Here is a 25,107-nt window from a genome sequence, read left to right on the forward strand (position 1 = left end):
CTTCCTCGTTAAAGCCAAGAAGCGAAGGGAGGTTACGGAGAGTGGCTGTGAAGGGAGGTTACGTAGGGAGATTACGGTGGGAGGTTACGTAAGGAGATTATATAGAGGGGTGACGAAGCGGAGAGAGACTACGGAGAAAAGCTACAAAGGGAGACTACGAAGGGAGCTTACGTAGGGAGGCGACGGAGAGAGGTTACGAAGTGGAGAGAAGTCACGGAGCGGTGACAAGTTACGAAGCTAAGAGGAGTCTTCGCTTCGTCAACATCAAGTCAACGACGAATAGGAACCTCTCGATTGTCCCCGGTTCACCTTCTGCTCCAGTCCGCATTAATTGTTGGGTCAAATTCCTAATCAGAATTTTTCACCTCCAACAAGTGGCGCCGTCTGTGGGAACTTACAACTTGGGTTGCAAGTAAACTTGCATGGCAAGATACCGATAACCTGGATGGCAAGTCGCCATTAAGGCCGCACTTACTCCTGTAATAACCGTCACTTATTGGCGGCCATGATTGCCACACTAAATGTCGCATTAACCGTCGCATTTATGGCTACATTAACTATCGCACTTACTGCTGCCATTACTTTTCTTTAATTGCCTTGATTGCATGGCAAATTAATTGACCACGCCTACAATGGATTCAGGGCGGCCAGGGCCCGAGGAAAGATTCGGGGCGGCCAGGGCCTGAGGAAATAATCGGGGTGGCCAGAGATCGAGGAAAGATTCGGGACTGCCAGGGCTAGAGGAAATATTCGAGGCAAGATTCAAAACAGCCAGAGAATGGAAATTTCCTCTTAGGACGAGTGTCCAAAGAGAAAATTTGGGGGCATTGTGGGAGTGGTCAAATTCTGCTGGGCCTGTAATTAAAGCGATTAACTCCATAGTTAGTATGGCGTTAAATTTCAGATATGAATGCGGCGATTATTACGACAATAACTACGCACAATGATTATGATTATAAGTGCGCAATGAATGACTATCATAAATACGCAATGAATGACGATCGTAAGTAAGCAATGATTAACTGTTATTAGTGCAACAATAATTGTCATCATAAGTGTGTAAATAAATGCAGTCATAAAAGCAGAAATAATGGCGGCTTGGTCCCTAAGTAAGTCATCGCCTATATAAAGGAGGCTTGACGTCCAGGTAATCAATCGAATTCCAATTCTCTCTGCTCCACTACTAAGAAACGTACTGACTTAGGCATCAGAGAGTTTTCTGCAGGTACCCCCTCCTCCTCGAGCCGACGGTCAAACTTCGAGTCAACGCTCGAGGGAAGCTTCTCGATTGTTCCCGGTTAGCTCCCGCTCCAGTCCGCATTCATTGGTGAGTCAAACTCCTCTACGGAATTTTTCTGCACCAACAGGCACTTGATGAATTGGTGGTGGCGGCTGCATGTAGGAAGGATGAAGTTGTTGGTAATGAGGCTGCAGCTGCTGAAAGGATGGTTGATATTGCTGGTAGCAAGGCTGAGACATCGTTTATTGGTAAGAATGTTGTTGCTGCTGCATACAAGGAACATTTGGTGACGACAGTCTAACTTGAGTATGAAGATAAGGCATCTTATCAGGTGTCATAGAAGGAATGCAACTCTGATATGTCCCAAACCTCCTCAGATGTGTTGTACAATTACTCTTTGATGACTCCATCGTAGCACTATTTTGTGATGACGTCTCCATCCTAAGAAGAATAATAAGATCGATTATAGGTCCCAAATCCAATAGACTAATTAATGCATAGATTTCATATAAGTGCGACCAAAGTAAAGAGAGTACATACCTTCCATTAGGAAATGCCCGTCGTTCAAGAGTAGTGCACAAAGTAAATATGGAGCTCATACCCAGTGAAAGATTCTCATCGTGGATAAAAAATGCAAGGCCTTCATCATCGATTATCTCCACAGGTTGAGTAGGTAGATTTGATTTATATGCAGTCTTCAGAATCAACTTATATTCATTTGGATCAACTCCCACAACACCATACACTCTATCAACAAGTTCTTGATACGTAATGTCCTCTGAGATTATTATTCCTTTCGTTTTGCCACCGACATATGTGGAATTCACCCACTCCCCATCATGGTTAACCAAAACTCTAACTTCAATACTCCTGCTGAAAATTAGCAGATAAAGTACACCATGAATAATGAGACAATGAGAAACTAGCTAAATAACTCATGTCTATATCATATAGACCGAACATATATATATATATATATATATATATAAACCCTAAACAAAACCCCACTTTTCGTTTTATTATAGCTCTGGTATCCCAAACAATAACAGCAATAGTAATGTGGTAGTAAATAATTAAAATAAGAGTAATACTATTACAAGGTGAACCAAAGTAGTAGAAGATATCAAAGCATTTTAGTAGCTAAAGAAGACAAACACAAATGATCAATAAGTCTGAAGTTGTGTTACCAAAAGTATCACAAAATTAAAAGTTGAGAGTACCTTTCAAAGGAATTTGGCAATGGATGCTTCAAGTGCATATCGGAAGAAATGCTCTGATCAATAAAATTTTTGAGGTCATCATCATTGATTATCTCCACAGGATAAGCTGGTGATTTTGATTCATCAATCGTACTGATCTTGATCTCATTGTCATTTGGAGATACTCCAACAATATGATACAGTTGATCTAGAAGCTCATTATAAGTAATGTCTTCTGAAACCACTATTTCTTCTGTCCTACCACCTATGTAAACAGAACCAACCCACTTTCCGCCATAGGTAACACCAAGTCTAAACTCACCCATTTCCCTGAAAACAACGGTACTAAAACAATTGGCAAAGGAAGTAGAATGATTAATTAACATGCAAGAAACTGAAGATGAATAACCTTTTATTATGATCAGTGATGTTTTCCTTGTTCCGCAAACTAGCCTTCCCCTTATGTGTTTTGTCTCCATTCACCAGGGTATGAACTTGTTCTTCATATTCTGCAGATGGCTTCATCAAAGTTTCATTCTTCCCTCCCACTTTAGATGCTTTTCTGCATTCAAGAATCTTCAAAAGCTCACTCAAGCACCATTTTGAGGAAGCATAGTCTGGTGAAACGATGACAACCCAAACCTTTGATCCCTCAATTGCTTTGTCGAGTTGTTTGCGAATGGACTTTCCTTTCTCAAGATCTATGTCATCTCTGAAGGTGGAAATTCCGCACTGAATTAATGCAGCATATAGATGGTCCGTAAAATTCAAGCGGGTATCCTTCCCTCTAAAACTTAGAAAGACATCATGCCTCCGTCGACAAACAGGTGTTGACGGCACATGTTTCCGTATCTTATGAATAACTGCTAGAATGAGTTCTGTTTCGTGCCTATACAGTGAACAGAGATAATATTATTCGATTAGTTTAGGGAAAGCATAATATTTCATCATATATTCAAGTTATACGTGCAATATCTTGATCTTGAATTTTTAAGAGATTTAGAGAAAAATGAAAAAATGAAAAATGTAGTAAGTCTTTTAGGCGGCTCATGCTTGTTCTCTCTCTCAAGATTGTTTTTATTTTTCTACTCCTTCGTTTCTCTCAGCTGAAGCTTGTTATTTGTAATTCCTACTAGTTTAATAAAGGGCTGACCTCTTCCTCTCAAAAAAAAAAAAAAAAGGGAAATGATCATTTACCCAATTTTGGGGTTAATTAACCCCATTTACCCAAACACTCTAAGAGATTGCCCACTTACACAACAATTTTTATTTTTAAACCCCACTTACCCAAAACTCTAATAGTTGGACCTGTTTTCTTCATATTTTTGGACTGTTTTGCCCTGATCAATCTCTCTCCTCTCAGTCTCTCTCTCTCTCTCTCTGTCCCCCTCACCGATTTCTCTCTCCTCCCCCCACCGATTTCTCTCTCCTCCCCCCCACTGATTTCTCTATCTCTCTCTCTCCAGATGACGTCAGATCTCTCTCTCCTTCCCTCCATCCCTCCAGCAGATCGCCCACGACGCCGGCTCTCGCCATCGCCGTGCCGAAACTCGTCGTCGTGCTCTCCGCGACCAGACTCAACACCAAGCAGACTGTCCTCGTCGCTGAGAAGCTCGGCGAGGCCGGGTTGGACCTTCTGAAGGAATCGACGACCGCCAGTAGAATCGAGTACGTCTTCGATTTGCTTCTGTCTATCTCGCCGGTGACTCATCATCACAGAAATCTCAACTTGATTGTATCTCCGGTCCCGGGCTGCAACCGGAGTCGTTGCAATCATAGTTAAATCAGTGTGAAGGCAAATGGTCAGCCGGAATTGTTGCAAAATGACTAGAATTGTGGGCAAAATCGTCAACCGGAGTCGAGATTATTGGGGGCCAATAATCTTCCTATTGGGAGGCAATAATGTGTCTTAATTGTTATAAAGTATCTATAATTGTGTTCAGTGATATTTTTCTTTGTGTTTAAAGACTGCTTGTAATGTGTTTTGGTATTTCTGATATATTATTGGGGGGGCAATAATCTGTTTATTGCGGGGCAATAATATATTTGTTTTGTTATTTTTTGCAGGAATATGGGTGATCCTTTTGTTGTTAGGTGCATTTATTCTTGTTAAGAGGCCACCCGAGAGGCCTAGGGTGAAGCGGTTCAAGTCAAGTGGAGAGTGTGAAAAAAAAGCCAATTCGTTGTGGTCGTTGTGGCAAAATGGGCACTCATAACCTGATTGTTTGGGGACTTAAATTCACCAAGTATTGAATTTGAATACCTGTACTTTTGTAAACTAATTTAAAACCAAACTGAGTTACTTCTGACCATCTATAAAAAAAATTATTGGGGGGTAATAAACTTTTTATGACCCCCCAATAAACCTAATTATTTTGGTTAATGAATCTAGAAGCATTTTGTTGAAATGGCCTGTAATAAATGAACCACAGTTAAGACATTATTGTGGGGCAATAATCTGTCTATTGCCTCCTAATAGACCACCCCAAAAATCACCAGTTTCTATCATTGACAGATTATTGTACTTTAATAAACTCAAAAAAATATAAGACTTATCAAAACTCTAATTTCAGTGATTAATTAACCACAGTTAAGAAATTATTGGGGGGCAATAATCTGTCTATTGCCTCCCAATAGACCACAGTTTTGACGTCGTCCAAGACCTGCAAGCGAAGCCCAGACCCGATTCCGGCGTGGAGCTTCGGAGCTTCCCAGACATTTGACAAACAAAACCGGCGAAGCCCGGACCGGATTCAGGCGTGGAGCTTCGGAGCTTCCCGGACATCTGACGAACAAAACCAGCGAAGCCCAGACCCGATTCCGGCGTGGAGAGTTTCCCGGATATCTGACGAACAAAACTGGCGAAGCCCAGAGGGGTTGGGATCGTGTAGTTGGATGGCGTCATCCTCTGGTGGTCCGACGGTGGGACAGAGCGGCGGCGGTGGAGGCCGACATCGATGGTGGAGTGGTGGGCGTGGTGGCTTAGAGAGAGAGAGAGAGAGAGAGAGAGAGAGAGAGAGAGAGAGAGAGAGAGAGAGAGAGAGCCAGAGACGAGGTTAGAGAAAGAGAGAGAAATCAATGAGGGGGAGGAGAGAGAGATATGAGTGTAATTTGTTAATTAAAATGAGGGCAATATTGTCAAACACTGTTAAATGGGGTTAAAAAAACTCTTTGTGGAGTAAGTGGACAATTTTTAGGTTAAAATTGGATAAGTGGTCACGGCCCAAAAAAAAAAAATGAAGTTGCCAGAATAAAAAAAGCTATTGCCATCCAATTGGGAAAACTTTTTCTCTAAAAGACCTACTACATTTTTCATTTTTCATTTTTCTTTTATTGACCTTCATGAATGTTTCTCATACAAGTTTTCTTTCAATTAATATCTAATGAATTTTTTAGGTGAAAAATAACTATGTAGGAAAGAAGTTCTGGCTGGTGATCTGTGACATGTTGGTAAGTTATAATTCAAACATTGTAAAAGTCATGAGTTCGATTAAAAAAAAAAAAGTTTTGAAAAAATTATATATAATTGCATGTCCGATATACTTATTCCCTATATAATCTCAATTGCATAACAAAATTATAGAATGCAACTCCTTTCTTTCTCAAAAAAAAAAAAAAGAAAAAAAAAAAAAAAAATGAGGCAACTGCTGGTCTGCTATAGTGCTATATAAGGTAACTAAATAATAGATGACAAATAAGAAAATGAATTCTGAGGAAAAATAATGCATACCAGTCCTTTGAAACCCAGCCTGCGAGATTTCCCAGTTTCGTTAAAGCAGCTCTCCATCTTTTTACTTTTTGTGGGTCATCCTTGTACTTTATCTCATGGTCTGCAAAGGCTTGAGCAAAACTTCCTGTTTGATGTCGTACATCGGAGGGATCAACACCGTAGAATACTGGCAGCACTGTTTTTTCTACATTATTATCCGCTTCTCCCAGAAGCTCCGAGAGTTTATCTAATGCAGCCTCCGACCGTGCCAAATTTTTTGTCACAAGAAATAGATGAGCTACCTTATTGATTTCGTCCATCCTTTCTAACATTTCCCTTTGTTTCTTTATATCTGGATCTAGGCCGTATAGATCACTTCTAATAAATGGATTGTCGGAGAAAATTTTCCTGAAAATTTTCCTTAGACGCTGCACGGAAGGTTTACTCCATGGAAATCTTCCTCCTACTATGACATACGTATAGAACAACATCTTGAAAGTTCAGCTGGCGCCTGGCCGGAATCGCCGAAACTCAGCACAAATTTTTCTTTCACATGATATGCTGCAAAAGCTAGCTACATGTTGGTTATATAGTCAACTGGCAACAGAAAAGCATGGTACCAATTTCTCTCAGTTGATTAGAAAATACTTTTACTTATTTATTCACAGAATTAGGTAAGACGAAACTTCCTACATGCTTAATTAATTAACTAAACTAATTTTAGTGCAAAAGCATGGTACCAATCCTCTCAATTGCTCAGAAATTTCTTTCAATCGAAAAAATTTGCTTAGAAAATTCTTTTACTTAATATTTTACAGAATTAGGTAAGACTTAGCTTCCTAGATGCTTAATTAATTAATAAATTAAATAACTAAACTAACTCTATCTAGTGCTGAAGCAAGTATGAAAGCAGCTAAGCAAGTATGAACTATGAATAGGGATTGGCATTAAAACCCGCGGGTACTATGAATAGGGATGGCATTAAAACCCACGGGTACGGGTACCCGCGGGTAATTATTCCTTTTGGGTATTTGTTAATGGGTAATACCCATAGTTTATGGGTATGGGTATGGGTATGGGTAATTACAAAATGCCCGTATAAAAATAGGTGGGGTATGGGTATACCCGTGGGTACCCAAATACCCATATAAAATTGTAGACCACACCCAATTTTTTTTTTAATTGAGAACTATTATTTTTCAACCAACATATGGGACATTTTTATAATTTCCTTATTCTAAAAAAAAAAAAAACAGAAAACCTATACGGGGTGTTGCGATGACTTTGTGTGGTCTCGGATGAGGATCTGACCGTTGGATCATCGTATAATTGTGAAAAGTTGGTTCAAAAGGCGATCTATCAGGATCCGACCGTTGGATCATCGTATAATTTTGAGAGAATGATTCTAAGGGCGATCCGTGAGGATCTGACCGTTGGATCATGGTATAATTGTGAAAAGATGATTCAATAGGCGATCCATGAGGATCTGACTGTTGGATCAACGTATAATTGTGAAAAGACGATTCCAAAAGGCGATCCGTGAAAATCCGACCATTGGATCATCATATAATTGTGAAAAGACGATTCCAAAAGGCGATCCGTGAAAATCCGACCGTTGGATCATCGTATAATTGTGAAAAGACGATTCCAAAAGGTGATCCGTGAGAATCCGACCGTTGGATCATCGTATAATTGTGAAAAGACGATTCCAAAAGGTGATCCGTGGAAATCCGACCGTTGGATCATCATATAATTGTGAAAAGACGATTCCAAAAGGCGATCCGTGAGAATCCGATAGTTGGATCATCGTATAATTGTGAAAAGATCATTCCAAAAGGCGATCCGTGAGAATCCGACCGTTGGATCATCGTATAATTGTGAAAAGATCATTCCAAAAGGCGATCCGTGAGAATCCGACCGTTGGATCATCGTATAATTGTGAAAAGACGATTCCAAAAGGCGATCCGTGAGAATCTGACTGTTGGATCATCATATAATTGTGAAAAGACGATTCAAAAGGCGATCCATGAGGGTGGTTCATTTACGATCCGAATTTTATTATTTTACATTTAATCGTGACATTCTAGCTATTCCTGTATCTACTGTTGCCTCAGAGTCGGCATTTAGTACTGGTGGACGGATTGTGAGCCCGCATAGGAACCGACTTCACTCAAACACAATGGAGGCTTTAATGTGTGCTCGTGATTGGATGTGGAGTGAGATACGAGATGCTCCTAGCACATTAGAGGATGATGTTGATGTTGATGAGGAGTCTTGCCATGATATTGATGATGATCTTACTCTACTTCAGAGGATGCAGGGCGACATTGATACACCTAGAGGAAGAGCACACTCTTCACCTTTATTTTAGTATATAGGATTTAGATATTAGAATTCTCATTTTGTAATTTTTTTCTTCTAATCATTGAAGTTATATTTAGAAGATACTTATTCATTTTCATTATCTGAGTCGGTGTTGAAAAATAAATTTAATTTAATTTACTAACTTAACACTAAAGTAGAAATATTCAGATAAAAAAAAAACAATAATGTAGTGGTAGATGTTTGTAGCAAGTATAAAATAAAAAAATTATAAATAAATAAAAAAAATTGCCCATATTGAAAACGGGTGAATGTTTGTAGTGGTAGAAAATTAGAAATATTAAGATTAAAGAAAAACAATAAAGTAGTAATAAGTATTGGTCAAAAAAAAAAATAGTAGCAAGTATTTAAAAAAAAAAATACTGCCCATATTAAAAATGGGTAAATGGGTGGGTATGGGTTTTACCCATTTAGAAATGGGTGGGTAAATACCCACACCCGCTAATTATTTGATGGGTATTACCCGCAAATTATTATTGGGTGGATAATACCCAATGGGTACAAATGCCATCCCTAAGTATGAATCTATGGAAAACGTGTCTATGTGAAAGACGTGTTATTTATTTTTGGCATTATGTTCCGGTTTGACAAAAATGTGTCTGTGTGGAAGACGTGTTATTTATTTTTGGCATTATGTTCCTGTTTGACAAAAATGTGTCTGTATGGAAGACGTGTTTATTTATTTTTATTTTTGGCATTATGTTCCTATTTGACAAAAATATGTCTTTGTGAAAGACATGTTATTTATTTTTGGCATCATATTCTGAATGAAATCACATATAGTTTTTGGGCGTTGTACTGTTATGGCCATTCTCGTCTACAATTTCAGTGCGGGTTTTCCGGTTTTCAAGTGGTCGTCTCCAGGTTTGAATTTAGAATCGATTCCGGTTTAGAGTGGACCCGGATCTGGATCTGGATCTGGATCTAAATTTAGGATGTTGTTTGATATACAATATCCAAACGTTGTGAACTCTTCCCAATTTCTAATGTTGACATTTTTGCTTTTTTTGTTTTGAAAAGGGTCATTTTAGCTTTATGTACAAAAGGCTTGTGCAATAAAAATACAGTTACTTATTGCTTTTGGCTTATTGGTTTGTTTTATCTAGCTTTGGTTTTTTCCTTCTAGTCAACCAATTCTTCTCCATGGTGGAGTGGGCTGCAATGAACCAACCGAAATGTAGACCAAGGGGGGCCCAGTGACGTGGCCAGTTAACATCCTCACAAACTGATTACTTTTTGTTGACTGTTAATGAAACGTTATCAGTAATTTTTGTGCCGTCGTGGTGAAAGGCCGAGGGCTTTCTGGTATTTTGGCATCTGGGATGAGAGGCTTACAGCTAATATATGGGTAGGCATCTTCTTCATCAAAACCACGAAAGACATCTGGTTTGGCAGCTTCTTCATCAAAAGCACAGATAAGCGAGAAGTTCGGCATTCACGGTCCAGGCGTCCAGCAGTAAGTTGTTTCTGCTTCTAGTCTCTCGTTTCCTTCACTTTGCCGTTACTCTATGATTCTAGTTGAACTACAGCACCGAAATTTCAGTTGAAGCAGTTCGAAAATTATCTTTATAGGACTCTCTAGTCTCTACCCAACAACACTGAAACCCACAAACCCAGTGGGCATGGGTTCTCTTATAAATGAATCAGAGAGAGAGAGAGATGACAAGGAGGAGGAAGAGCCCATTATAGTATAGCAAACCCAGAGATTCTGTATGTTTCGCATCAGGTACTAGCAACTTTAGGAGATGTACAACAAGGCTGAGGCTAGTTTTGGACTGGTACATGTTCATTTAGTGAAACAAACATGAAAATTTCTTTCTTTCATGTCAATTTTGGTGTTTTCTTGTTTGTATATGTGGGTTTTGAAGTGGGTATCTGTTTGTTTTCTTGAATTTGATTCATATTTGTTTAAAGTTGGGGTTTGCTTTGCTTGGAATTGAGAGGGTATCTGAACAATGGTGGTGGCTTTCACTTGACTTTATTGGAATTCAGAGGAAATTAAGTTCATTGTGTTCTGCGTCCACAGTTATTCTAATGACATGTTAATTGGCTTACAGCTGAGGAGGTTGATCTCTCCCAGGATGTACAGCTGTGGGAGGCTCTGATTGACTCCAAGAAACACTTTATAAGTCATGTCCTGGCATTTCTGAGGCAAGGTGTGGCCAAGGTTGCTCGACCCAGTTCTGTACCTCCCGCTGCTCTGAAGGTTGGTGGTGGAATGATGAAACTTGGCCCAGTCAAAACAAAGATGCCTTCAGAATTGAGAGTAAGTTTTTCAATTCCTAGTTGTTCTTTATAGGCTTATTCTTATTCATAGTGGAATCTTATATCATTGTCTGAGTTATATAAAATAAAACTTATTAATTGTACTGCCTCTTTTCTTGTTCTTGGTTGGAAACTTTAGAACTCGTCAATTGTTGACTGTCCAACTCAATGTACTATTTGTTATTTTGCTTGTTGTGTATAGAAGAGTATATGAAATTTACTCTGTTGGTATTTGAAATTGCATCCTTGCTAGGTCTCAGTTGGTATGGAATACAAAACTTATGTAATTATATAACTACTCATTAGTTAAGGAATAGTTGTTAGCTTCAGATGAAATCTTAAAGTGTTGAGTTCTATATATTTATCTAGACATCCTTGTTCTTAGATACATTGATCCATACTCATAAATTGGATGTTTTTAAGACTTGAGAGTCACAAGATGTACAAAAATGAGTTGAGAGGGCTTGCTCGCTGCCGTGCTCTTGTTCATATTAACCAAGCTGTTTTTGGAATTTTATTTTTATGTTATCCTTTGCCAGCTTATGGAATATTTAATTTTGATATTTTATTTGCATTCCAGGCTGCTTAGGATGGGGTTGACATAATAAGCTTATCAATCACTCCCAATAGATGTCCTCCCGGAGTTGCAACATTTTTCAACCCCATAGATATGGCTTCACTATCAGCCGTAAAGGTAGGTATATTTGTTGTCCAAGCAGCAGGAAATACCGGACCATCACCAAAAAGCATGTCTTCCTTCAGTCCATGGATCTTCACTGTTGATTCTGCTTCTCATGACAGAACCTACAGCAACTCTATAACCCTTGGCACAACGTCACCATTCCTGGAATTGGACTTACACGTAAGTTTGTTCCCTGCTGCTTCTTGCTCAAATTCTTTTTCTTTTTTTTTCCGTTTTTTTTTTTTTGGCTTATAGGATGATTTAACAACAGCACTCATTACACCTTTCATTTAGAAGCTAACTTGTTAACTGATACAGACTGGATCAATTCTTAATGAAACTAGGTCCAACTATATATAAATATATATTGTTTTTTATTTTGTTTTCTGAAAAACAAAACAAGGTGCATCATATTTTGTGAGCATCTAAATTTGGATCTTTTGTGGAATGCAATGAGTGGTTGATCACTAGTATGTAAAGGTTTTGAGATTTTGAAGTGAATTTTTTTAATGTGGTAGCTTGTATTATATGCTGGTGAAAGCTACAATGCCAGTGCATCATAGAGCAGAACTTGCTATACGTGTAGCAGTATCAAGTGTATTCTATAGAATAAAATAGAAGACGCGATCAAATAAGAGACAGAATCTGAGATTAGTACAAAAAACGCTGGAAATAATATATATATATATATATAAACAATTGAAACAGTACATATACCAAATGAGAAGCAGAATCTCCCATATATGTATATATTGAAGAATGATATGTTCATTAACTGATGCTGCATGATGTAACTCTGTATGCCTACTTGAATTTGGAGATAAACTTGATTTTTAAAGAATAAACTTGGTTCTGTTCTCCAATTACATGTCACCAGTAGATTGATCCTTACACAAACAATGTCACGTTACTTCAATAATAGAGCTGTAATTGTACCCATCTCTTACGTAGAGTTAAACAAAGTCACTTCAATAATAGACCTGATCCTTAATTTGCCTTTTTATGCATGGAAGCTGTAATTGTACCCATAAAAACGTTTCAGACATGTTGGTTGCCTGCTAAAGTATGACATTACTAATATGTTCCTTTTGAAGTACCTTCATCATTAACATCTCGAGCCATGGCATTACCACTTGCATGTGACGTTGTGAACTATAGCGTCCAGTTAAAATGAAAGGTGAACCTGATAAGTTTTCTGTTTCTGTTTCAGCTGGTACACAGAAAGATACAATGTACACACTGATTTCTGCAATACATGCTTTCACTGATTTCTGCAATACATGCTTTGAATAATGACACAACAGTTGCAGATGATATGTATGTAAGTGAATGCCAAGACTCGAGCAACTTCAATCAAGATCTGGTCTAGGGAATCCTCTTGGTCTGCAGCTACTCAATTCAGTTTGTGTTTGGAATGTTCACAATAAAGCAAAGCCTTACGAACAGCGCAAAATTCAAATGCTTGGTTTTGTTTTATGGATTCTTTTATGATTGATTTTCAACCCACTCCAATGAAAATACCTGGCCTTTGTCACAGTAATCAAGTTCTTTTAGTGCTTAAACCTCTCTAATACAGTAAAGCACGCCAATTTTGCCTTGGTTCAGCTGCTAGTAAAATGCACATCAGCGTCTGTCAATCTGGCAAGATTGATGGGGAAAAGGAGGACGAACTTTTGTGCTTAAACATTGAATCTGTGCTTAAACCTAAAGCTTGTCTAAGTTGCGGGCTTAAACATTGAATTTGTGTAAGCTGTATATAAAAAGATACAGATTCTAGGTGTCAGCTTTATTCTGTTATTTGGTCAAGATCTATTTACATTCACAACAGATTCCACTTGTAAATGCAATGACTAATGCCAGATGACTAATATCAACCGGATAACTGTCGAAAAGGAAAAAAAAGGGAAACTTATGTAACTGAAATTATGTAAACTATTCAAGTATATCCAATGCATAAGCAGAGGGGTACTTCTCACCACTCATATTATCTTAATTTTTTTTTTTTTTATTGTTCAATCACACGGTGTCTTCAAAGGCTTCCTAGGCTCAGAGACTAATCCGTATTCCGGGGGATCTTGTCAGAAGGCTTCCTCCCCCCTGGCCACCAAGAATATATTAAGATTTAACTCCAATAAGCGTCGGTGGGATTCGAATCCGGGTATGGGAGTTCCACACTTGGAGGCTCTTTCCAACTCGACCACCTGTGGTGGTTATATTATTTTAACTTGATCACACAAATTGAACAGAGTTTATAAGCTTTTAACAGAGTAATAATGAGCTTCAATTTTTTGATAGACGTAAAACCATGTAATTCAAAAATTCTCCAGATAAATTTAAATCTACCAAATCATAAAAGCAAGAAATCAAAAATCCAGACTTTTGTTTAAAATGAAATCATTGAAATCAAAACATAAAAAACAATCGAGACACATGAAAATCTAATATTGCAGCGAAAACAACATAATTACACCAACTTGCATATTAACAAGTACTATGTAAAATATTAACCCGATCCGCCGTCATTTCGACATTGAACAAAACGGTCAACCCTCTATACGCCTATACATCTGTAGGGGGAGCTAAACCACGAGGAGATACATTTTCTGAAATTTTTACATTAGTTTATGTAGCTCATACCCACGAGGGTGTGAGAGTTGACAGCTCGAATAAGTTGTGTATGAGTGGTTAAGCGCATATTAGTTTTTATGTGTATTTAGGGTTCATGGTTGACAACATAGATCGAGACTCAAACGACAACGAAAATAGTCAAAATTTTGACTGTAACTATTTCTTCTTGTCGTGATAACATCCAATGGTCGAATTTGATAAATTATAATTCCTCCACCTTGTTGGTTATGGAAGATATATTTTTCCATATAACTAATAAACAAGTCAGACCATATTAGTAGGCATATGAAGATTTTGTGCGATCCTTATAATCGAACTTATAATCGATAAATTTGAGACTTCCCATGTACTTAAAGCGTATTAATAGGTACCATGTAAAAAAGTTAACCTGATCCACCGTCATTTCGACATCGAACAAAGCGGTCAATCCTCTGTATGCTTATACATCCCTAAGGGGAGCTGCATCACAATGAGATAAATTTCTCGAAATTTTTAGATTAGTTTATGTAGCTCATAACCAAGAGGGTGTGAGAGCTAACAGATCGAAAAAATAAGTTGTGTATGAGGGGTTACGCGCATAAAACTATGTGTATTTAAGATTTAAGGTTGACCACGTAGATCAAAACCCAAACGACGACAAAAATTGCTGAAATTTTGACCATAACTATATATCTTCTTATCAAGATAACATCCAACGGCCAATTTTGATAAATTATATTTCCTTCACCATGTTGATCTTGGAAGGTATAGTTTTGCAATACAACTAATAAACAAGTTAGACCACATTACTAGGCATATAAGGATTTTGTGTGATCTAAAAATTTGTTACTGAAAATCGATAAATTTGAGAGTACCTATCTATTTATAATGTAATAGTAGGCAGTTGTAAAAAAAAAAATTAACCCGATGCGCCATCAATTCAACATCAAACAAAGCGGTCAACTCTTTATACACTTATACTTCCCTAAAGGGAGCTATACCAAGAGGAGATAAACTTCTAGAAACTTTCACATTAGTTTATACAGGCAATACCCATGAGAGTGTGAGAGTTGACATATCAAAAAAATAAATTGCGAATGACCGGTTATGAACATGTTAGTTTTATGTGCTATTTAGGGTTTAGAGTTGACCTTGTAGATTGACACCCAAATAATGACGAAAATAGCTGAAATTTTGACCATAACCGTATCTTCTTATCATGATAATATCCAATGGCCAATTTTAATAAATTATATTTCCTCCACCATGTTGCTCTTAGGAGGTATAATTTTGTGATACACCTAATAAACAAGTTATATACTTATATACTTATAAGTATACTTATATACTTATATTTCCCTAAGGAGAGCTATGCCAGGAGGAGATAAACAATAGAATATATACTTATATTTATATACTCTTTATAAAGAGGTCAACTCTTTATATACTTATATTTCCCTAAGGAGAGCTATGCCAGGAGGAGATAAACTTGCAAAAGTTTTTACATTAATTTATATAGCTCATATCCACGAGAGTGTGAGAGCTGACAGATGAAAAAAATAAATTGAACAAGTTAATCGGCTATGAGCATATTAGTTTTATGTGGTATTTAGGGTTCATAATCGATCCAGTAGATCGAGATGCAAATGACGACGAAAATAGCTGAAATTTTGACCATAACCATATCTTCTTATCATGATAACATCCAACGGCTAATTTTGATAAATTATATTTTCTCCACCATGTTGCTCTTGGAAGGTATAATTTTGTAATACACCTAAGAAACAAGACCCCATTACTAGTCATATAAGGACTCTGTGCAATCTAAAAATTCATAACTGGAAATTGATAAATTTGAGATTACCCGTCTATTTATAGTGTATTAATAGGTACTGTGTAAAAAAATTAACCCGATTCGCCGTCATTTCGACATCAAACAAAACGGTCAACTTTTTATACACTTACACTTCCCTAAGGGCAGCTATATCATGAGGAGGTAAACTTTCAGAAATATTTACATTAGTTTATATAGCCCATACCCATGAGAGTGTTAGAGCTGACAGATCAAAAAAAAAAATTGTGAAGGACCGGTTATGAGCATATTAGTTTTATGTGGTATTTAAGGTTTAGAGTTGACCCAATAGATTGAGACCCAAACGATAATGAAAATAGCTGAAATTTTCACCATATCTATATCTTCTTATCATGATAACATCCAACGGCCAATTTTGATAAATTATATTTCCTCCACCATGTTGCTCTTGAAAGGTAATTAGTACATCTAAGAAACAAGTTAGACCACATTACTGGGCATATAAGGATTTTGTGCAATCTAAAAAATTATAACTGGAAATTGGTAAATTTGAGATTACATGTCTATTTATAGTGTATTAATAGGTACTGTGTAAAATAATTAACCCAATCCGTCGTCAATTCGACATCAAACAAAGAGGTAAACTCTTTATACACTTATGCTTCCCTAAGGAGAGCTATACTAGGACGAGATAAACTTCTAGAAATCTTTACACTAGTTTATATATCCCAAACCAACGACAGTGTGAGAGCTAACAAATCGGAAAAAAAAATTGCGAAGGACCGATTATGAGTATATTAGTTTTATGTGGTATTTAGGATTTAGAGTTGATCTAGTAGATCGAGACTTAAGATGATGAAAATAGCTGAAATTTTGACCATAACCATATCTTCTTATCATGATAACATCCAACGGTTGATTTTGATAAATTCTATTTCCTCCACCTTATTGCTCATGGAACATATACTTTTGGATATAACTAAAAAATATTTATATATTAGATTGCTTAAAAGGTTCAAGATTTATTATGTAATCTCGGTAATTATATAATTTATATTAGATGTTTGAATTTTTTTTTCTTTCCAAATTAACCTTTCACCGCGTTGTCGCTTTTGAAAGTCCACATATTCCGATATATAATGAACAAGTTATACAACACTAATAGGCACATTGATCTCACTTTCTGAAAACCAAATCAAAATTGATAAATTTCTTTTTCGACCTTATAGATGTATACACCAAGTAGTTACACACGTCATGTGAAATTATTGGCATGGTAGTTGGTGAATACGACATCAATCAACCTAATAGTTATAAAACTAACTTTGGTTTGACTAAGTGGATTGAAGTCAAAACATCGATGAAATTGGCTGATTTTCTTACAAAAAGCATAGTATATTGCACTCATCTCTTCTAGTGGTCAGTTACTCCGTATCCATATGTCTCGATAGGGTTTCCCTTTGAGAAACCTAATATATATAGATATTGTTTTATAGACTTACTTACGGTTGACCAAGTGGATTGAACTCGAAGCTATGATTAAATTGGTTGAATTTGTTACCACATCCATCAAACAATGTGATCCACTCATCCAACGGTCGGATTTTCCAAATTAAGTTTTCATCCCGTTGTCACTTTTGAGAGTCCACATATTCTTATATTAATGAACACGTTATACAACACTAGCAGACACATTGATATTACTTTTTAGTAACTAAATTGATAAATTTCATTTTTGACGTCCTTTTAGATGTATCAACCGAATAATTACACATGTCGTTTGAAATTATTGGCATGGTTGTTGACGAATATGACATCAGTTAACGTAATACTTACAAAATTTAATAATAGGTCTCGGTTATCCTTAGAGGAATCTAATGTATAATTAGGAATCTTCTTATCATGATAATATCCATCGGTCGATTTTGATAAATTATATTTCCTCCACCATGTTGATCATGGAAGGAATAATTTTGTAATACACCTAATAAATTATATTTCCTTATATTTCTACTCATATAAAGATTTTGTGCGACCAAATAAATTCGTAACTAGAAATCGATAAGTTTGACATTACTCGTCTATTTATAGCATATTAATATGGGCACTGTGTAAAAAAATTAACCTGATCTGCTGTCGGTCAACCCTCTATACGCCTATACATCCCTAAGCGGAGCTGAATCACAAGGAGATAAATTTCCCGAAAATTTTACATTAGTTTATGTAACTCATACCCATGAGGGTGTGAGAGCTGACAGATTGAAAAAATAAGTTGTGTATGAGGGGTTACGTGCATATTAGTTTTATGTGTATTTAAGTTTTAAGGTTGTCCACGTAGATCGAGACCCAAACGACCACGAAAATAGCTGAAATTGGGGTCAAAACCATATATTCTTATCATGATAACATCTAACGGTCGATTTTGATAAATTGTATTTCCTCCATCTTGTTGCTTGTGGAAGGTATACTTTTCAATACAATTAAAAAATATTTATTTACTAGATTGCTTAAAAGGTTTGATATTTATTATGTAATCACGATAATTAATATAAGATGTTTAGGTTTTTTTCCCAAATTAACCTTTCATTGTGTTGTCGCTTTTGAAAGTTCACATATTCCAATTTGTAATGAACAAGTTATACAACACTAGTAGGCACATTGATCTTACTTCATAAAAACCAAATCAAAATTGATAATTTTCTCTTTCGACCTTATAGATGTGTACATGTCGTTTGAAATTATTGGCATGGTTGTTGGCGAATACGGCACCGGTCAACCTAATACTTACAAAATTAACTTCAGTTACAAACTTAATAATAAGTCTCGACGAGGTTATCCTTAGAGTAATTTAATGTATATTTATAGTACTGTTATAAAATTATGATAGACTAAATTGATCAAAGTCGAAATGAAAACAAAATTAACTGAATTTTTCGTTTACAATGGATACTTCTATCTCATCCAGTGATCGGTAATTAAACCAATGTACAATTAAAAGAGAGTTTCTATTGGGACCTCCAAATCTGCTCACTTGACCTCACTCTATTATGAATTATTAAATGACATATATAACCCACTTTTAAATGACTATTAAGGACAATAATTATACCCAAAAAAATATTATATTTATATTATGTAGACTTTCCAATTCAATAATATTAGATAATAGATAGTATTCCTTATTATTTTCCTTATCTATTTTCATTTTCCAATTTCACTACATCTTATATAATTAAGCCAATTCTTTAGATAATGGTTAAATTTTTAAAGTACCATACATGCCCTCACATTATAAAAATATTAATAAACAAATTATTTCTATATGTGGATAGGCAATAGACTATATCATATTTGAAAAAATTGCAATACATCCCATGAAAAAAGGAGAAGGTTCCACAAAATTAGAAGAGAAATTGTTGTAACTTTTTTAATTTAAAAAAAAATAAAATCAAATGACATGTGTGGAGCACATATTAAAGGGCTAGTACTCATTAAAGCATTCATATATATTTAATAAGAATTAAAAATATGATTAAGATCATGTGACATAAAAATGTATGATATATATGTTGAACGCATATTGGTGAGGGAAAACAAAATAAATCCTCTTATGATTTATCACCTAAATCTAAGTCAATCCATTATATTTGCCAAAAAAAAAAAACTTAAAATATTTAAATAATTAATTATGTGGTACAAAAAATACAGAAAAAATAAACATTAAAAAATGAATGATATTTTTTTTTTTGAGAATAAAAACAAATGATTTCTTCATTTTTTTTTTGGCACAGCTAAAATAGACAAAAAAAAATTAAAAAAAGACATAATAGTTCATGGCATTTTCTTATTGATTAGACATTAATTTTTGAAACTCAAGATTGATTAAGAAATACATATTTAGTTAAGATTTATAGAGTGATTAAATTATTGAAATGATTAAATTTTTTATTTTAAAGATGATAATTTGTTTGCAAATTATATAAGTGAGGTTATTTGAGGAAGTTTAGTGAGGTTTAGTGAGTAAATTTAGTATTTGAAAATTTGATAAGAGGTATAAAAAATATAGAGGTCAAGTAAGTAAATTTGGAGGTTCCAATAGAAAAACTCCAATCAAAATCTGACAATTATAAGTTTTAATGCTAGTGTTAATAAAATAAAATAAATAAATAAAATTACTTGCTTATAAGAACGAATTGGACAAGGCATTCAATTTTAACATTTCAACATCCCGCGTTCGGCAGCCTGTGCAATTTCACTTCCCTCCAGGCTCCAACTCCCCCCATTTTAGCTGTCAAAATTCTCTTCCCATCACCACAGTCCTCTCGCGTTCCTTCAACCTCCACTTACTTGCACAATCGCCACCCTCTTCAAAACCAACCTGCTCTCTCTCTCTCTCTCTCTGGGAGCTCAGATCCAAAGTCTGAGCAAAGCAAATTCGCTCAGCACCAATGGGTAATCCTTCTCTCCATTTCAATTTGTAGGTAATGGGTAAGAACCCAAATGAGTTTTATTTTGGGGTTTCTTTTAGATCTGGGCATGAACACGTACCAAGTTTTGAAGACGCGAGCCCAACACCTGTAATCGACGGTGGTGGAGGAGTCAGAGTCATCAGGCCGCAGAGCAAGGTCCAGAGGCAATTTTTATTAAATTTTATCGTTGAAATTTTGTTTGTTTTATTAACTTTAGTCTTCGTGATTAATAGAATCAGAAGGATTATTCCTTTAATTTTTAAGAAAATCTAGTTGATGCTGATTTGCCTTATGAGAATTGCTTAGCCTGGAATGTGGTTTGAGGTTATTGGTTCAGCTAGACCTTGGTGTATGATCTTGATGTGCTGTTGGCTTTTTTGCTAAATATAGTTTAGATTATGGTTTGACCCAAAGTGTTGATTATTAGTTTGTGTCGAGAATTTTAGAGGTTGTTTGTATTTGGAATTTTGAGAATTGCATATCATTGACTATCTTGAAATGTTCTCTTCTGCCTGTAGTGATTATGGGGTGAAAGGTTTGATCGATTTTGAGTCCTTGATCTTACTCTGAAAAAGAAGAAGAATCACCCTGACACTGCAAAAGTTTTGAGGTGAGTCACAGTCCAAGTTTGAGGCATATATATCTTCTTCTTCTTCAGAGTTTCCTTTGCTGCCTTTTGTGGATGCATATCATCTTCTTCAAAACCAAGCACTAATTCATTGTGAATTGGATCCTTCTGCTGTAAATTCAGGATCTTTAAATACCTGTTTCGGATTTGGAAATTGCTTGAGAATGCAAGACTGGACTATGGTTTCTTACTAGTATATCTGGGTGGGTTGTTAGCTTCTAATCTATCAAATTACGTGTGCTCATAGGTGACTGGTTGTGACTGCAGGTGCTAAATAAGATAAGTGCTACTTCACCAAATCTCCCTGCTGTTTCTTCACTGCTGCTTCTAAGGTTGCTTTGGAGTGTTAACTTTTCTTGGTGTTTTGATTGGTATTCCTTTTTCACCAAATTTGCTTATTCTGTCTGTGAAAATGGCTTCATCTCAAATTGGGTTTTTGTGGCTTGCACTTTTGCAGTGATATTCATATTAAGGTTTGTAATTTCTTGTGGAAAGTTACAAACCCATGTTTAGTTTTTTACTTTGGAATCAGTTTGAATAGCAAAACGTACGTATTTTTTCTCGCCTAGAAAATTGAAGATCATGTACCTTACTTTTATCTCAAAACTTTTTTTTCCCCTTCTATGTTCTGTATTTCGAAACAATTGTTATGTCTCTTAGAAAAGTTTCATGTATTGTGCAACTTTCAGTGCACACGATTAATTGAGAGACTGTCCCACTTGTAAGAGCAAACTATTTTATATAAGAAAGCTAAAGTTTTTGTACAACTGTAGTTACTGGTTGTTATTACCATATTTTCGTTAATTGGTTGGAGAAATTTTTGAATTCAAATATGCAAATTCAATGTATTGGTAGCTACTGCAAAAACATTTCACCAATCTGTCTACTGGTTTATCTGTGGGCTATTAAATTGAAATGAACTTCAAACTTTTTCATGTGTACCTGCTGGAGCAGTATGGGTATTACTGAAGCATTGCGATTGCAGGTAGAACTCCAAAAGCGGCTTCATGAACAACTTGAGGTATGCAGTTGGAAGCCATGCACTGTCTTTATGTCTCTGAGCTTGTTGTTGGTTGGGATCTGTTTACAAGATTTTGTAGAGATTCGTAATATATAGAAATTTATGTGCCAGAGTCTAGTTTTGAGAATAACTAATGATTTCTTCTGATTTGCTTCTTCTTCTATACAAACTATATGCTACTATTATGACTTGCATAATACAAATTTCCAGATAGAGTTTTGCTTTACAGTTACAGAGTTTGGTTATGATGTGATACATGTCAAAACAATCTCCATTATTTTGATCTTTGTAGTAGGCAGATGGATGAAAAGGTTTATAAAGTTGAGGTGACTGCTCATGAGTGACAGTGAGCTTTGCTGAATGAAACCAAGCCTTAGTATGTTTCGATCAAGCAGCTTTGGTTTGAAGCCACCAACTGTGGGGTTTATGAGTCAAAAGTAGTATAGTTGGGCGGTTGAGCTGATGAGCCAATGAATCGTATTTCATTGAGTTCTGGGGTATATTTATATCTGTGTAGGCCTATATACAGCTTTGATCCCATTCTCCATCACCCATTCTTTCTCTTGGTTCTCATGGCTCTTCTTCACTTTATTACGCAACCTAACAATTTAGAACAAGCTGACTTAAATCTTCAGCTGAGATGATCCTCTTGTTTATTACTTTTATATATCCAGTCCTAAACAAACCCAAAATGAATGTTATTCAAGTGATGCCAAACCCATCATAGTCAAATGATGATTTTATTCATGAATGCCAAACCCATCATCATCAGCTGATGAGCTTTTTTTTGTTCTGTTTTTCTTTTTGGTTAGGTAAGTAGTTTATTGCACATACTTTGTGGTACTATTTGTCTATTTTCAGTTTTTCTGTTCAGCGCACTTCTATATTGGTTTTGATAAGACCAGCTTTTAAATAGTTTAACAGATTAGTGCAGAAAAAATACACTCGAAAGACCATCTCTAGTTCGAGGAACTTAGAAAAGTGATGATCATCTCCATTTAGATATGCAGCTCGAAACATTGATGCATGTTTTCTCTTTGTTTCAGAATTTCATTCTAGGTGAATTGTTAGTTAGGTGGATGGGCTCGTAAAATAACACCAGAAAAGAACTAAGAATAGGTATTCCACCTAAGAAGTTAGTCAATTCATGCATCTAAGCTTATTACAAATTTTGTCTTGTTATCTAAGCTTATATCTTATGCACATTCATTGAGAATTTGCAATTGCTACAGGCAGACATTCCTATTAAAATAACTTGTTGCCTTTTCTTTTACTGCTAACATAGTCTCTGCTTTGTTGAAGGATTGGTTGGTATATCTGTTGTCATTGATTGCAAGTTCATTGCACACAACTAATATACTGGTGGTTGATTCACAGCGTGACCGATTTTTTCTGGATAGATTGGAGTGCAAGGTCAAACAAAATAGTTACTTCATCTCATGACTGGAACTTGTGAGTACCTAAATTGAGATATTTTTATTCTGTGATAATTTTGAATTGACATGGTATCTGCTCTCTCAGTCTCTCTCTGATGATTTTAAATTGACTATATTGACACTCTTATTTGTCTTTGTATCATTTGGAAGGAGAAGACTTCCTTGTACCTACCTCCCTTGAAGAGGAAACAAGTTCGCATTGAATGAATCTCTGATCCATACGAGAGGGAAAAGAGGCAGACTTGGCATTGACAGCCATTTTTTTGTTTTTGTTTTTGGCATTGGAGGAATCTGGATGTTGAAACACATTGTAAAGAGATGGCATCGTGACCAAATCCAGAGCTCTTTTCATCACTGGAGTAGAAATGATAAGTGGTAGTTTTTTTCAGAAATTTGATGGGAATGTTAAAACAGGCCAAGGTGTCCAAATTCAGAATCAAGTTGTCAATATGATTGAAGCCTAGTCCCCATTTGTCTAATATTCAGTATATATAGACGCTTTAATCTGGTCATATCAAGTACTTACACTAACTTTGAAGTTAGGATAAGCAAAATAATGAAAACAGCCAATTTCCTCTTTATACAATGTTTATCCGTAACATGTACTAGAATTGAAGTTCTTTACCTCCAAATGCAATTACATATTATCTGCAAGTGTGCTAGTTCAACTCTTGGTCAAACTGTTACATTGAGATACACTATGCATGGAAGTGATTTATACACAAGTTCTAAACAATGAAGGTAATTTAAACATGATTTCTACATGGAACTCACAAAATTTCTATTTACATGCAAGGAATAGATCCACAACAAGATCAAGGAAATTCTGTACAAGGTTTGTGCTTGTAAGCAAGCTAGTCTTGAACAACAATTAATCATGAACATGTCCCATCCACTTGCCCTCTTTGCTCCCCTATTAAGATGTATCCAGCAATTACTAACCACTAAAAATTAAAATAGAGTGATGCTAGGAAAAACTTCAGAATTTCTGACATCTCCAAAAAATTTCCAACCAACATGGCAGCAAGATTTTGATAAAAAGCAAAAAAATAAAACATTGCAGCAAGACATGTCAGACAAGAACAGTAGTAACAACAAGAAAACTAACAACAAAAAGCTAGTGCTCGAACATCATAAGCTAGTAGCATACTAAATACCTAGAACTCGAAGATATCAAAGATTAAGATCATGTATGTATGAGCACTCATTATCTTTAAAATACTACTTTACTACTTATTTGTAGGTAGTTTCTGCAAGACCCACATAATACACATATTGAACTAGCTAAAAGAATATCCGAGAGGACTATTGTACCTGGATATAAATCACTCATGCTAGGAAAAGATGGATATAAACTCATTCACCATCATTAAAAGCTGTGACCTGTAAGTACCATTTCTTTTCTCGTTGGGATAATTATGGTTATTGCATTTTAATTTCTGTTCAAACAAAGAAAAGTCTGATTAGGAAAAGCAAACACGAATAAAATTACAAACATATACCAAATCCTAAACAAGCATCAAAATCTGTAAAATTTCATCACCCTCAATGTTACAATGAAAAGCAATTTTGAAGCAGCTGATGAAATTTGGTTTGGCTGAATCAGATGAAATTTTACAAGATACCAAATCCTAAACATTTGAACTCTACTTTGTC

The 25,107-nt window shown here is 35.8% G+C and overlaps 2 protein-coding genes and 1 long non-coding RNA gene across 29 annotated transcripts; 2 read left to right on the forward strand and 1 right to left on the reverse strand.

The window, feature by feature from the left end:
- Positions 1 to 1,030: 1,030 nt before the first annotated feature.
- On the reverse strand, positions 1,031 to 6,722 carry LOC112166035. Of its 2 annotated transcripts, none has more exons than XM_024302787.2 (5): positions 6,170 to 6,722; positions 2,849 to 3,328; positions 2,461 to 2,769; positions 1,781 to 2,110; positions 1,031 to 1,681 (listed from the first exon to the last, which is right to left on the reverse strand). In XM_024302787.2, exons 1-5 carry the CDS (start codon positions 6,637 to 6,639, stop codon positions 1,483 to 1,485), a joined length of 1,788 nt encoding a protein of 595 aa, XP_024158555.1. In that variant the 5' UTR covers positions 6,640 to 6,722; the 3' UTR covers positions 1,031 to 1,482. The 2 variants fall into 2 exon arrangements, with proteins under 2 accessions (XP_024158555.1, XP_024158554.1); XM_024302786.2 differs by having other exon boundaries at positions 1,032 to 1,681; positions 1,781 to 2,113.
- A 3,136-nt stretch (positions 6,723 to 9,858) lies between these two features.
- Positions 9,859 to 13,319, forward strand: LOC112201651. Of its 4 annotated transcripts, XR_002936842.2 has the most exons (5): positions 9,901 to 9,986; positions 10,103 to 10,256; positions 10,588 to 10,796; positions 11,376 to 11,657; positions 12,688 to 13,319. It is a non-coding gene; the product is annotated as an uncharacterized LOC112201651 (long non-coding RNA). The 4 variants fall into 4 exon arrangements; XR_002936839.2 differs by lacking the exon at positions 10,103 to 10,256 and having other exon boundaries at positions 9,859 to 9,986; XR_002936843.2 differs by lacking the exon at positions 9,901 to 9,986 and having other exon boundaries at positions 9,993 to 10,308.
- Positions 13,320 to 20,113: 6,794 nt separating this feature from the next.
- LOC112202396 lies at positions 20,114 to 24,105 on the forward strand. 23 transcript variants are annotated; one of them, XR_005799783.1, is made up of 8 exons: positions 20,114 to 20,349; positions 20,426 to 20,522; positions 20,885 to 20,976; positions 21,118 to 21,176; positions 21,262 to 21,365; positions 21,949 to 22,015; positions 23,393 to 23,467; positions 23,602 to 24,105. XR_005799783.1 is itself a non-coding variant. In XM_040506349.1 (5 exons), exons 1-4 carry the CDS (start codon positions 20,382 to 20,384, stop codon positions 23,456 to 23,458), a joined length of 555 nt encoding a protein of 184 aa, XP_040362283.1. In that variant the 5' UTR covers positions 20,356 to 20,381; the 3' UTR covers positions 23,459 to 23,467; positions 23,602 to 24,105. The 23 variants fall into 23 exon arrangements, 8 of the variants coding, with proteins under 8 accessions (XP_040362283.1, XP_040362284.1, XP_040362285.1 ...); XR_005799786.1 differs by having other exon boundaries at positions 21,980 to 22,015; XR_005799784.1 differs by having other exon boundaries at positions 21,262 to 21,326.
- Positions 24,106 to 25,107: the final 1,002 nt, after the last annotated feature.

This window comes from Rosa chinensis, chromosome 5, assembly GCF_002994745.2.
Source record: "Rosa chinensis cultivar Old Blush chromosome 5, RchiOBHm-V2, whole genome shotgun sequence".
In the NCBI taxonomy this organism is placed as follows: domain Eukaryota; kingdom Viridiplantae; phylum Streptophyta; class Magnoliopsida; order Rosales; family Rosaceae; genus Rosa; species Rosa chinensis.